Source organism: Vipera ursinii (assembly GCF_947247035.1).
Source record: "Vipera ursinii genome assembly, chromosome: 1".
Lineage (NCBI taxonomy): Eukaryota > Metazoa > Chordata > Lepidosauria > Squamata > Viperidae > Vipera > Vipera ursinii.
Genome location: NC_139512.1, coordinates 100,579,850 through 100,593,993, shown reverse-complemented (window position 1 = coordinate 100,593,993; position 14,144 = coordinate 100,579,850). Strand labels below are relative to the sequence as shown.

The window sequence follows — 14,144 nt, the reverse complement described above, 5'->3', positions numbered from 1 at the left end:
CGCCGCCGCCGCGGCTACTGTAGGGTGGCTCGGCTAACTCCTCCTCCCCATGTTCTTGCCGCCGTCTTCGGTGGCTCTGCTTCGCAGGCCGGGTAGAGGATGCTGCCCTGCTTGGTGCGGGGCCGCGACCAGGGGATCGGCGGCCGTTTCCTTTCTTGCTACTCCGGCTCCCGGGGCTCTCCGTGCCGCGGTTGTTAGCTCCTTCGCCGAGCGATGACTTCAAAGCATCAGGCGGACTGGATCCCTTACAGGTACTACTTCCCGAGGCGCCACTTTGGGCTACCTTCCCCACCCACCCACCCCCACTCCCTAGGCCGGGAAGGGTGCTTGTAGTAGGCAAGCGTGCCATCTTCGCCGAAGTTTGTATTTAATGCTGGAGAAAACACACACACACACCCTAATTAAATGAAGCTGTAAGGAAAGTGCTTTTGACACTCTTAAAGGATTAAACAAACATGCTTCTGGGAGGTGAGGAATAGGAGCACCAAGCTGAGGGATAACTTAAGAACAAGCCCTGTAGGAAAGGAGGTTTCATGAATGAAAGTGGCAAAGAAATAAGATGTAGTTTCATTTTGAGAAGATGTGGCCATTGCACTTTTGAAACTGTATCCTGTAAAAAAAACGCCAATAACAACACGCTCCAGATGTCTGGAACTATTTTTAATCTATTGCAAATCACAGTCCTTGGAAGGGCTGAAAATCTTTTGATTTTCGGAACTGAGCTATGCAGCCAGTTCTATTATTGCTTTGGTAGGATTGCTACAGGGTAATTCTTTTGTAGATTGATTTCAGTGGGTCAGATCGTGATGGGGTATTCTCATATCCGGTTACTGTCCCAGTTTCTCTTCAGATAGTAATAGGAGTGGATATGTATCAGGCCAGTGTGCTATCTTATGCAGCTCTATTATTATTTGCATCCATTCTGTTTTCATACTTCTTCCCCTTATTTATCTGCAAAAGTTTATGACTTCTAAAATAATTTCCAAGATCATTGCAATACTCACAACACCTGTGAAATCTCCTTTTCTTTAATTAAATGTTACCTGCTACCCTCAGGAGCAGAGGGCTTTAGCAGGTCAATCTTGATGGTAATTCAAGATCCTTGATGGGTTAACAACTGCCTTGTATCTGAAATTCAGTTCTGTTCTTCAATGTCTTCTCAGAAACTAATGTCTAAACTTAAATTCTTTCTGGATAGGAAATTGATGAATAATTTGTCACGGATGATAAATACATAGATCCCTTGTCATAAACACAGATAAAAATGCATACAGCTTTCATGCAGTTACCTACAAAGAATTGTTTCAGTATGAAGTATTCCAAACAAAACTTGTGGTATAGACTCAAATTCCAGTTCAGCTATTGGCAGCTATTTTTCTTTTGGAACTTATCTGAGGAATCTTGTGCTGAATATTTTTTCCTCTTCTGTTACCTTCATTGGGTTAAGAGGATCAGAAACAATGATCCTATGAAATAAAATATAAATTTAGAGACACACACACAAAAAGGGGGGGGGCTTTCCTTAGAGATAAGCAACTAAAATTCCTCCCTCCCCCCCACTTAGTCCCGTGTTTGTTGATTTGGGAATGGGTAAACAAGTATCTTTTTACATAGGATACCTCAATTCTTCCTCTCTCCACTGAATGGTTTGGCTTGGACTCCTATCATTCTATAATATTGGCAGTCAAGTACTTCTGCCACCATTCTTGCTGCCTTTGTGACGAGCAGGAATCACCATGGCAGCATCAGCTGCTATTGTCAGTAATTGGTTCCTTGGTTGCTATAAGCTACCAAAGCCTCAGCTAGTTCTCTTTCTGAGAAAGCATATATGCATGCCTCAAAAATAAGTGAAGAACAGTGCTTGACACTGAGGACTAAATCCCCTTGCTTATCATGCCTCCTGATCAGGCAGGAAAAAAAAACCCCTAATAATCTGGCATAAACTAGTTTGATTGGGAACTGTAAGTTTACAAGAGGAAGTGGATTTCTGTTCATACCAGAAATTCAGTAGAAGTTTGGAGAATGTAAAACATTCATGACTTGATAGACATAGAATAACTTTATTAACTTAAGCAATATTACCCGTCCCAACTTTGCATCCATAATGCTAAGTATAGTATCATCACTATCCATGCTCATTGCTAAGAACCAAGTTGGGGGTATTTTTTTTTCCTAAACTGGTGCTTTCTATAACTTGCTGAATGAGGGTGGTCAACATCTGGTTTGCAGGCTCTCTGGACTTTTCAGCCAGGTTTTACAGCCTTTGGAACGCAGCTGGATTGCACTGCTACATTTCTAAGCCAAAGGAGAACACTGAATTTTATTTCCTCTAATACATATATAATGGCACTTAAGTTTTTTTTTTTAAAAAAAATCATGTTTGTTAGTAAATTATATCTGCTCTAGACAGATATTTTTCTTCTGACAATATCTGTTGTTGATATTGCTGTAATATTTTCCTGTATTTTCTTTTATGGAGACATTTTTAATGTAGTTACTTGAGTAATAACTGTTCATTAGACAAACTAAAAGTAGTCCCAATGGCATTTTGGAAAATTGGTCAAAATGCCACTATTAAATTATTAGATGGTGTTAGCTGCTAGCCCTCATGCAAGAAGAACTTCACAATTATCAGCCTATGTTTAAACTTGTGTCAAGTTTCTGCTTTTTTTAAAAAAAGCCTGACTCAATGTTAGATGGTTATATGATGGAATGTGTGACTGTGTTCACATATTATACTTAACCAGGTCAGTTAAAAATTCAGTAGATTTGGTTCATTTTAACCTGCAGTTTGTGGTTGTTGCCGTTTTATGTTTTCTTGTTATGTGTGTGGTTGTTCTGTATAATTTTTAATATTCTTCCTTATTGTGAAAATAAGCTTGAATTAAAGAAAATATGAGCTAAATAAGTAATGGTGGAAAGTAAATATATTCTATATTAGATTTGCATGGCTGGATAGATCATTGTTAATTTTTTATAACTGTAATGGCTCTTTTGTAGAAGTACCTAGAGATGTAATTTTTACTTGTAACTGATTTTTCTTGCTGAGATGCATGTAACATTTTTAAAGGGTGAATCAAAATTAACACTTTTTTTCTCATGAGGCATTTAAAATAGCACATAGTTGTTTGCACAGAATCTTAGAGAGTGCATTTTTTTTCAAATTTTATGAGTATGGTTATAGCCATTCTAGTCAGCGTTTTTATCTCCCATAGAGAAAGAATGCACTCTGTATGCAAAGTGGAGAAATCAAATCTCAGCATGGAGTGAAAATAAACTGCATACAATATTTTGGAAGCAAAGATTGCAGCATGCTGTATTTTTAAGAGAGAGAGGCAATTTCAGTTCTAAAACAGAAGGCTGAGGATATGGTCAGATGGCAAACGGTGCAAAAGCATTTCTGAAACCACAAGGTATTAACTGGTTGAGTTTAATAGAATTTCAGCCAGAAACTCTGTATACTGACAACACATTGAGTTGTCTGGAAAAAAAAGGTTTGCATAAATATCTCTGTTAACTGATGGTTTAACACTAACTACACTATGAGAATACTGTATTAAGAATACAGTAGCATTGAATATATTTTCCAGTAAATGTAGATCAGTTAGAAAACAGGAAAGATATTGAGGCCCCAAAAAGAGTACAGAGGCTAAACCATAGGATGAACAGTTGAGAGAACTAGGTGTGTCTAATGAAGGGAAAAACTAGGGAGTGACATAATAGTAGTCTTCTAGCATTTAAGGAGCTGTCTTAGAGATGAGGGAGTCACTTATTCTCCAAAGCACCCGAGGGCAGGATCTTTAATGAGAGATCTAACTAGAACTAAGGGGAAATTCCCTGACAGAACAATTAATCAGTGGAACAGCTTGCCGCCAGAAGCTGAAGGTGGTCCATCACTGGAGGTTTTCAAGAAAAGACTGGATAACCCTTTGTCTGGAATGGTATAAGGTCTGCAGGACGTTGGACTAGAAGACCTCCAAGGTCCCTTCCAATCTTGGTATTCTGTGTTCTATGAACTTAAACCTATGTTTATCCTGAAGATTTGTAGAAAGATAGTATCAAGAGAGAAATAACTGCCTCAGCTCTCACTTTAGCAGTCAAATTTTACAGAGGGCTTTAGAATATGAATAAAGAAGGGAATACATTTTAATCATTTCCTGACTTCAAACTATCCTTTTTCTGTTCCCTGTTTTGTGTGCTCGAAAAACCTAAATTATAGTTTTCAATCTCTTCCTTCTTTCCTTCCCTGAATATTATTATCCTGTGATAACTTTAAAACTAATGTATTGCATTCTGGATGATTAAGTAATTATGCTAAATATAATCTGAATCCATGAGAAATGTTTCTTTAATTAAGATTGATTAAAAGCAAAATTCTAAGGGATAGTTCAGTATATTAGGTTCTATAAGTGTTAAGATGAAATGGTGGGAATTTATTTATTTTTTTTAAAAAATCAAGTTCTGCAGAGCCAATATTAGAAGGGAGCTTTTCAACAGCACCCTCAATTTTCTCTCTGCTTCACAAGAAATGTCATTACAGGAAGTTCAAAAGCTGTGTTTTTAGTTAAAAACAGAAATGTGGTCAATCAGAACGGATCATCTGCACTTGCCTTATTATGGCACCCTTAATAATATAGTATTTATGTGTCATCTGGGTATGATATTATGTATACATGTGTGTGTGTGTGTGTGTTATACACACATGCATATGTGTGTGTGTATCAGCTCATTTAATCAGCTCCGCCATCTGCATTTATTTGTATTTACACACATTTGTTTTCATACATCTCAGACATGCTTTGAATGAAAACAGTTATGCTGATAGTGCAAAATTTGTTCCAATAGACCACTAAAGGGAGAATTGTGTCTCTGGTTTCATGATGCATGGACAGATGAAATTTTATTTTTTCATATCTAGAATTGTTGTCAAACACAAAGAATCTGGACCACTGTGCTGTCCTGTTCACTCACTCATGCACAAACAGTGGTTTAGCGGGTTTATTAATATTCCCCAGCAATCCCAATTAAATGTCCCAATTAAGTCCAGCCAAAGGTAGACCATTGTTAGTCCACAGAGCAATGGTCAGTGAGTCCACAAAGGACTTGAAAGTTTCCCAAACAAGATAAACCCACAAGGCAAAATTAAATCCACAATATATTTATTTTATTTATTTTATTTTATTGAATTTATATACCGCCCTTTCCTGAAGGACTCAGGGCGGTTTACAGGGTACTTAAAGGGTTCACAAGGCACAATCTAAGTCAAGGCACGGTGTCAATCTAAAGCAGGGGTGTCAAACTCAATTTCATTGAGGGCCACATGAGCATTGCGGTTGCCCTCAGGGGGCCGAGTGGATATGGCCAGGGTGGGCGTGGCCTACTGGGTGGGCGTGGCTGGAGTGCGTATGGCCTACTGGGTGGGCGTGGGCAGCTCTACATCATTGGCATCAAGGGTGCCTATGGGGGCCTGGGCAGGAGTGGGACATATCTGGGGGGTCTCTGGCAGAAGGAGGGTCTCTGGGCAGGGCCAAGGCAGCGGGGGCCGTTCCCTCACTGTTTCCAGGATGGCTTCGGGGGCCACATGAAACCACTTCGCGGGCCGCATCCGGCCCCCGGGCCTTGTGTTTGACATGTCTGATCTAAAGCAAGGTAGGGATCACAACAACCAGGAAATACACACATTGTTCCTAACATCATCTCTATTTGGCTAAATAGCCAGGTTCTGGTGCAGCTCATCAAGAGGGGTGAGGTTGCCTCTTCACAAGTAATCAGGCTGACTTCAGCTGTTCCTGCCTTTTCTCTGCCCTGTGTGTTCTTGGATCAGGTGCAGAAGGCAGTTCCTCTTGCTCATCACTGATAGGTTGTAGCTGCATTCTTTCTCCACCTGAAGTCTCAGGGCTGTCCTGCTGCAGCTGTGCTTCAGCCAAATCCCTCTCAGAGGGTTGCATGGAGCCAATGACCAATTCCCCTCCTGAGGTGCCTGGAACTGGTTTATCCTTCTCTGAATAGACATCTGGAGAGGTATCTGGGGAAGTATCCTGGGGGGGGGGGGTGTTAGTCATCACAGCCACATGTTAAGTAACAATTACACTTTTATTGTTCTTGCCTATGAACAAAAATCTAATCAATTAACAGCACTAAATTGGCACTATATTAAGAGTTAACTGAATTCAAGAAGGGCTGGACTTGGATTGTTTGTGGGAACGTAATAACTCCAGGATGATTCCTCTCTTGATTCCACCCCCAGGCTGTCTCTCCTCCTCCTACAATTGTTTACACATTACAACATGGAATGTTAGGCATACAGAAATTCTGTGTGTGTTTGGGAAGGGTGTCTGCTAGAAATATAAGTTTATATGTCTGTGTGTGCTGGGCATTAAGAAAATTATCCACTGAACTGTTTAATAAGATGAACCTAGTTATAGCTACCGATGGTAGTACATATAATAGCATACACACAATATACAGTATATTATTCAAACCTTACTGAGAAGTGGAAGAAAGGAGGACAAAATATATATCTCTGTTCTTCATTGTTTAAATTACTCATTATAGCTCTGCTAATTTTACAGAATATTCTGTAAAAGAGCATGTCATGAAGTGGTCGAGCCACAGTGTGATATCTAATACACCATTTTGGCATATTTGAAATGTTAGTAGGTACTGTTGCAGATAATCTTCTATAGAACAATATTGTTCAAAATATTTTTAGTTATCCTATACGTTGAAATGGTGTTTACAATTACACATTTATGTTGTGACTATCCTACTTATATTTTATCCAATTGTCCATGTTGTAGCTGATCAGATCATTGGGCTTCTTATAGCAATAAAACATCAATCAATATGTAATGAGAAATAGGATGAAATAAACAATGGTGTAAAATCTTTAAGGAACAGGAACAACAGTATGTTACAATACTCAGCAAATTTAAAATTTGGTGGATTAACAGTGCAGAGAGCCAGAAAAATGAGTGCTTTGCTAGGAAGAATGCAATGACTTGTAGAGCAGATAGAGCTGGGTGTAGCAGAAGCCCTATCCTTTCCCTCTATTCATTAATAGTATTTGTGTATTTTCTGGAATGAGTCTTTGTATCGATTCAGTTTAATTATTATATTCATTTGTGCAGTCATAATGAGCTTGACTCCAATGGATTCATGAATATGTCTAGGCAGATTTCTGAGAAGAGGTTTGCTATTGCCTTATTACAGATTCTCTGCCCAACCTAGTCATCAGCTCATGATCTCCCATCTAACTATTAACCAATCCCACCACACTTCACTTTTAGAGTTCATTCCATTGTTATAGCTTTAATGCCTTCTCCCAGAATTGTTACCCAGCTGTATTATATATCAGTTTAAATTTCCATTAATTATCATTTAGGTAAACATCTCTTACATCTAACAAAGATGTAATTGTCATTAAGTAAACACTGATGGAGAAAATGAAATTTTCTAGCCTGACACCATATGATAGCATTCTTATTGTGCTAATTGTATTTTTTTTTAAAAAAAAGTTTTCATGCTGTCAAAATTTCCTCATGCTTTACCGAGTGCATAGGATTATATTATATTATATTACAAATAAGTAATTAGTAATGTAAGGACAGGTGACTAAAGAAAATCTGAATGTAGCATGCTGACATCCATTCCTGATCTAATCTCTAGTTGACATTTTTCTTTGCCACCTATTAATGAGGGAAAGTCCCAACTGATTATGTTCAGTGTGATGGATGGATTTGCTTGGGCATGCAGAAGAAAAAAAAAATAAAAGCACCTAAGCACTTCTCATAAATATGCACAAATCTTCCAAGTGAATTTTAGCACTGATACCAGAACTAAGAATCATAAGGTTTACATTGATCATATGGAAAACATATCCATTAGATTTACTCATAAGATCCCTACTTTGCAGTTTAATCTCCCATGAACTCATTTTCATTCCATGCCTGATCCTGGGCCTCACTTCCTTCCCAACTGCAATGGTACCTTAACTGTTTTGTGAAAGTGAAGGTTTTTTTTAAAGGGTTTTATTTTATTGTGAAAGGAATGATGTAGCAGCAGTGTTGTCTATACTGGAGATTTAAGTCTGACTTCTCTGCTCATTTTCTTAAACTATTGTGAAGTGTGGATTTTTTTAAAAAAATCCCTTTGTATATGAAGTGGACTTAGCATCTGGCTTGTGAATAGCAAACAGTTCTACATATTCTGCTCACCTAACCTGCTCTCAGAGCATCCATATCTACTCCCTTGGTGTTTCAGCATCTTCTTCCCATAGAAAGAGAGTGGGATGATTTCCTGTTCCCCTACAATCCCTTTTCCTCTTGGGTATCTTTAAATATGTCCCAGAAAATCATCCAACCTCTTAGAATAGACTTTTAATATAGTAAACTAATTAATAAAGTTAAATAGCATCAACATGTATGAAAATAGAATTAATGGAATAACTTCCAACTTAATAATCATAGTTATACTAATTAGAGAAAGAAGGAAAAAAAATCAGTCTGTAGACCTGCAGAAGGGCACAGGGTGGCCACAAAAAGGAATGGCAAGTCCATTTTCAGAATTAGAAATTTCCTCATCTAATTCTGAATTCTCCCCTAAAGATTGAATTTACTTTGAAGAAAGCTGTCTCGTTGATGAGGTCATGCACCATCAACTTAAAAAATTAGTGATACTTTCTCCAACTGAGTGGTACAGATTCATAATGATATATATATATATATACTTCTCCCAAGGAGGTTTATCTTGTCATGAACCTTCTGTAAATCCTGTCAGTCTTTGTCTTCTTTCTATAACTTATTGCTGCAGAAATTTCTTCCTTTCCAAATGAAGGAAACACAGAAATATATTTATGTATTAGGTATACATAATATATATTTATGTATTAGGTATACACCTCTTGTTGCGAGTGAAGAAGGAGAGTGCAAAACTTGGGTTGAAACTAAACATTAAGAAAACCAAGATCATGGCATCCGGCCCTCTCAATTCCTGGCAAATAGATGGGGAAGAAATGGAGGTAGTGACAGATTTTATTTTCCTGGGCTCCAAGATCACTGCAGATGGGGACTTAAAAGAAATTAAAAGACACTTGCTCCTGGGGAGGAAAGCCATGGCAAATCTAGACAGCACACTAAAAAGCAGAGATATCACCCTGTCAACAAAAGTGCGTATAGTCAAGGCTATGGTCTTCCCAGTTGCAATGTATGGCAGTGAAAGCTGGACCATAAAAAAGGCTGAGCGCCAAAGAATTGAAGCCTTTGAACTATGGTGCTGGAGAAGACTCCTGCGAGTCCCCTGGACTGCAAGGCGATCAAACCGGTCAGTCCTAGAGGAGATCAACCCTGACTGCTCTTTAGAAGGCCAGATCCTGAAGCTAAAACTCAAATACTTTGGCCATCTAATGAGAAGGAAGGACTCACTGGAAAAGAGCCTAATGCTGGGAAAGATTGAGGGCAATAGAAGAAGGGGACGACAGAGAATGAGGTGGCTGGATGGAGTCACTGAAGCAGTAGGCGTGAGCTTAAATGGACTCCAGAAGATGGTAGAGGACAGGAAGGCCTGGAGGAACATTGTCCATAGGGTCGCGATGGGTCGGACACGACTTCGCAACTAACAACAACAACATACTGCACTTTCTGTTTTATCCTCAGATGTTCAAGACGGCATACATCAACAGCCAGTATTTTCCACACAACAATCCTATGAGATAGTTTGCTATAAGTGCTCTTCTGAACTGCAGCCATTAACTGCTTATCTGTCCTGTGTAAACTAGCAAAAAATGTTATTTTTAACTATTTAATCTATTTAATTGTGTCCGACTCTTGGTAACTTTATAGGCAAGTGCTGTCCATGCTACCCTGTCAAGCACAGCTTCTTTTAATTGTTGTATGTTCAACTTTGTATCAGATTTGATATTATCAAGCCAGCATGTTCTTTGCTTGCTCCTTCTTCCTTTGTCCACTAACCATTCCTAGCCTCATTGCCTTTTACCATGAATCTGCATGCATAACATGGCCAAAGTAAAGGAGATGTAGTCTTATAATTTTACTTTCTAGTAATGTGTCTGGTTTTATACAATTTAACACCTCTCTATGGTTACTTTGGCTGTCCATGGTATACATCAGGGGTAGACAACCTTAAACACTCAAAGAGCCACTTGGACCCGTTTCCCAGAGGAAAAAAAAACACTGGGAGCCGCAAAACTCGTGTGCGGCATGCGACGGGGGGGGGGCAAGCTTGATTGAAGCGTTTAATTAAAAAGAAATAGAGGCTGCTGTGCATGAGTTCTATCTCACTCCCTCTCTCTCTCTCCGATCATCTGCTCACCTGGCAAGCTGGCTTCACGCTGTTCTCGGACAAGCTGACACACATTCTTATTGGGCTGGCTCTCCTGCCCTGCTTTCTGCTGATTCCTACTTCCTGTGGAGACGCAGCAAAGGCAGGAGCCCCGGCCAATAAGCTTGTCAGCTTCTCACAGAACAGCATGACTCCACTCTCTTTTTTACACACACACACACACGCTCGCAGAGAGAGAGAGAGAGAGAGAGAGAGAGAGAGAGAGAGAAGGGAAGCACAAGTGCCTCTCTGTCTCTGTCTCTCTTTGCAAATGGTGGAGGATGACTGGGAGCTGCAAGAGAAGGCTGAAAGACCCGCATGCGGCTCCAGAGCTGCGGGTTGCCGACCCGTGGTATACACAGTAATTTACACTAGCACTACAGTTCAAAGGTGTCAATAACTAAGTTCATCAGTCATTCTTGGTGTCCAACTCACACCCAACATCATGTTGAGTTATTGCCATAAAATGTTCACGGCTTAACGTTTCCTCCCAGTGAACCAGACTCACCAAGAACTAGCGCAAGGAGATCACTTTTTGAGGAGCTGAAGAAGAGAGTTGCATCTCTTTCTTTGTTATGAAAGATGGCCGAGGTTTAGAAGATTGGTACATTAAAAAGTTCTAAATTGTGGGGAAAATTATTAAACTGTATGCACCCTACCTGGAAGGAACACTTTATTTTCAAGGACCTCTTCTAGAGAGTTAACTGATGGAGACTAATGGCTAGTATGGCTGGAATTGCTGGCAGATATAATGGGAGGAAGAAATTACCTTGTGGGAGAGAAGGAAGAGCCTGTATCAAGACAAGGGTCAGACTGGAAAAAAAATGGAGTTCATGTTGAAATGTAACTAGAGAAAAATGTCTCAGACAATCATCCTCCTTAATTCTCACAATGACCTATAGTTTTCATGAATAAAGGGAAGGAGGGAAAAGCACAATCAGATTGTATTGATTTATTGATTATATACCATGAAGTAGTTTTTGAGTCTTAGCAGCCACATCAATAGATTTTCTCCATGTATTCTATCCCTAGCTTGGTCTCTCAGGTCTTCCGACAGTGCACTGATTACCATTGTAACTGCTTGCTGCTGGTCATCCTGTTCTCTTTTCTTCCATTTTTTTCTCAGCATTATATTGTTTACCAGAAAATTAGGTCTTTGGATAATGTGTCTGAAGTAGGATAATCTCAATTTGATCCTTTGTCCCTTGAGTAAGAAGTCTAGATTGATTTGTCCAGTGATCCATTAGTTCGGGTTTTTTGGCTTTCTACGGTATTCTCAAGAGTCTTCTCCAACACCAAAGTTCAAAGGCATCAATACTCATTCTGTCCTGCTTCTTCAATGTCCAGCTTTTGTTTACATAGAATGTCACAGAATACCGTGGCATACACAATTCTGATATTTGTATAGGCATATCATGGCATTTGAATACCTTTTCCAAGATCTTCTGTCACTATGATCTTATAAGAGTGGTATTGACCTGCATGACTTTGGTTTCCTAGTGTGATCTATTTTGAAAGGCTATCATCAGGTCAATGTTGAAGGAATATCTTTGATTTGGCCTGTCTGTATCTGATCCCCTGTCTACTTTCGCCTTTCGTGCCGAGTACCCACTTCTGGAATTTCGCTCTGAAATTGAGCTGGTTAATTATCCTTACCTGTTTGTTGGACTGCTAGCCTCTTGGATTGGCTTTCACCTAATTACTTTCAGCCTGGAGTTGTCAACCGTTCTTGATCCATTTGTGATCTTGCCTGAAGACATAGGTATCTACTAATTAAAAAAAGAAAACCTAGGACAAAATCTTGAAATAACTAACAGGTTTATTAATGAAAACTTGTATAATATTTTATAATAAAATTACAATAGCTTATCGTTTCGATTTATTCTGTGTAGCATCCTGAAATCTATTTGAAAAAGGGAAATTGAATGTTAAAATAACAATGAATAAAACAATAAAATCAGCCCCAATACCTGAGATCTTTGTATGTGCTTCATGGAACATCTATGCCACTATTTCACCCTAATGCAGGGGTAGGCAACCTTGGCTCATTCATTCATTCATTCATTCATTCATTCATTCATTCATTTATTTATTATTGGGACTTATATGCCGCCCTATCTCCTGAAGGACTCAGGGTGGCTAACAACAATAAAATACAACAATACAAAAGTTAAAAAGAATTAAATTAACAGCCCCAATAGAATAAATTAAAATTGGAGTAAAAAATTAAAAAACATTTTAAAATCCCTGTCATTAGTCCAGGTCAGCCTGATGGAAAAGAAGTGTTTTAAGGCCGCGGCGAAAGGACCGGAGATCCGGGGCCATCCGGAGCTCAAGGGGAAGTTGGTTCCTTAGGGCTGGCGCTCCCACAGAGAAGGCCCTCCCCCTGGGGGTCGCCAGCCGACATTGTCTAGCCAATGGTACCCTGAGGAGGCCCTCTCTGTGTGAGCGTACTGGGCGATGGGAGATCGTTCCCCGCAGCAGATGGCCCTGCAAATATCCCGGGCCTAAGCTGACTCAGGAATTCTGAGAGTTGAAGTCCATGACTCATAAAAGAGCCGAGGTTGCCTACCCCTGCCCTAATGCATGTAGTGCTTGAATAACAGTATGCCTTTTTTTTAAAGACATCCACAGTAGGTGGTTTTCTTGATTCCAATCAGAATAAATAGCTGAAGATTCAAGCTGCTTTTTGCAGAGGTGGAACCTTCAAGGGGAAGACTAGCCTAATTTGATATGTATGAATATGACTTGCCATTATGCCTGACTTGTCATGGTAAACACCAGCATGTTATTCACAGAGAACTCTGGGAATATGTACTGATGTGTAGTCATTTGTAAAGCACACACAAGGAAATAAGTTTTGTATTTCAGTTACAAACAGCAGGAAAATTTTACTTTGGCTACATAAAAATAGTACCAACTGGGGAAATACACCATGTTTAGAAATAGCTACTCATAGTTCTAGGAATACATGACTATAACTTGTGGTATTATAAATAATCTCTATATGTCTTTTATACAGTCTATTAAAAATGCAGGCACATTGTTATTTCAGTAAACGTTAAATGAACAAATATCCTTTTCTCCCTGTAAAATTCCTGCTTGGTGTTCAGGCACATTTTCTGAAGGAATAAAGGGTTAAGACATGATTAGGCAGATAGTCTGTTTACATACTGTGAAGGATGAGGCTTCTCCATCTCTGCATTATAGAAATGCATTATATTACTTAGTAGGTCTGTCATTTTCTTTATTACTTCTTGGCAGTTTTCAATAGTAGGCTTAGAAATATGACCCAAGGTCTGATCATAACATGTTTCTGCAGCAGTAAATATTATTCAATCAATGTTCTTAATATCAGTGGAAATGAGTTTAGCAGCTGAAGATTGGATATTTTCTCCAATGTAACAGAAATAATTCAGGCTTTTATATTCCTTGATGAAATAAAACAATATTGTGCAGAAATCAGTTGTTTATAGCTTCTGTCCTATATATTTATTTATTATTTATTTATTACATTTTTATACCGCCCTTCTCCTGAAGGACTCAGGGCGGTGTACAGGGCAATAAATACAAAAACAGGATACAAAAGTTAAAAGCGAATTAAATAAGTGCCCAAGGTTAAAACAATAATTAAGATGTATTAAAACCCCAACCCTAACCCATCAGACCAGGTCAGACTGCTCAAATAGATACATTTTTAGATCGCGCCGGAAGGAGCAAAGGTCGGGGGCTGTCCGGAGCTCAACCGGCAAGCGGTTCCATAGGTCTGGCGCGCCCACAGAGAACGCTCTTCCCCTGGGGGCCAC

At 39.2% G+C, this 14,144-nt stretch overlaps 1 protein-coding gene across 1 annotated transcript in view; it reads left to right on the top strand.

Moving 5' to 3' along the window:
- Positions 1–213: 213 nt before the first annotated feature.
- The window catches only part of TUB (TUB bipartite transcription factor), a gene marked incomplete at both ends in the record, with an annotated part of 75,612 nt that continues 61,681 nt past the window's right edge, over positions 214–14,144 (top strand). Inside the window, one exon of the mRNA XM_083363116.1 lies at positions 214–251. Within this exon, the coding sequence (XP_083219242.1) occupies positions 214–251 (38 nt within the window). The remainder of the gene's footprint in view (positions 252–14,144) is intronic.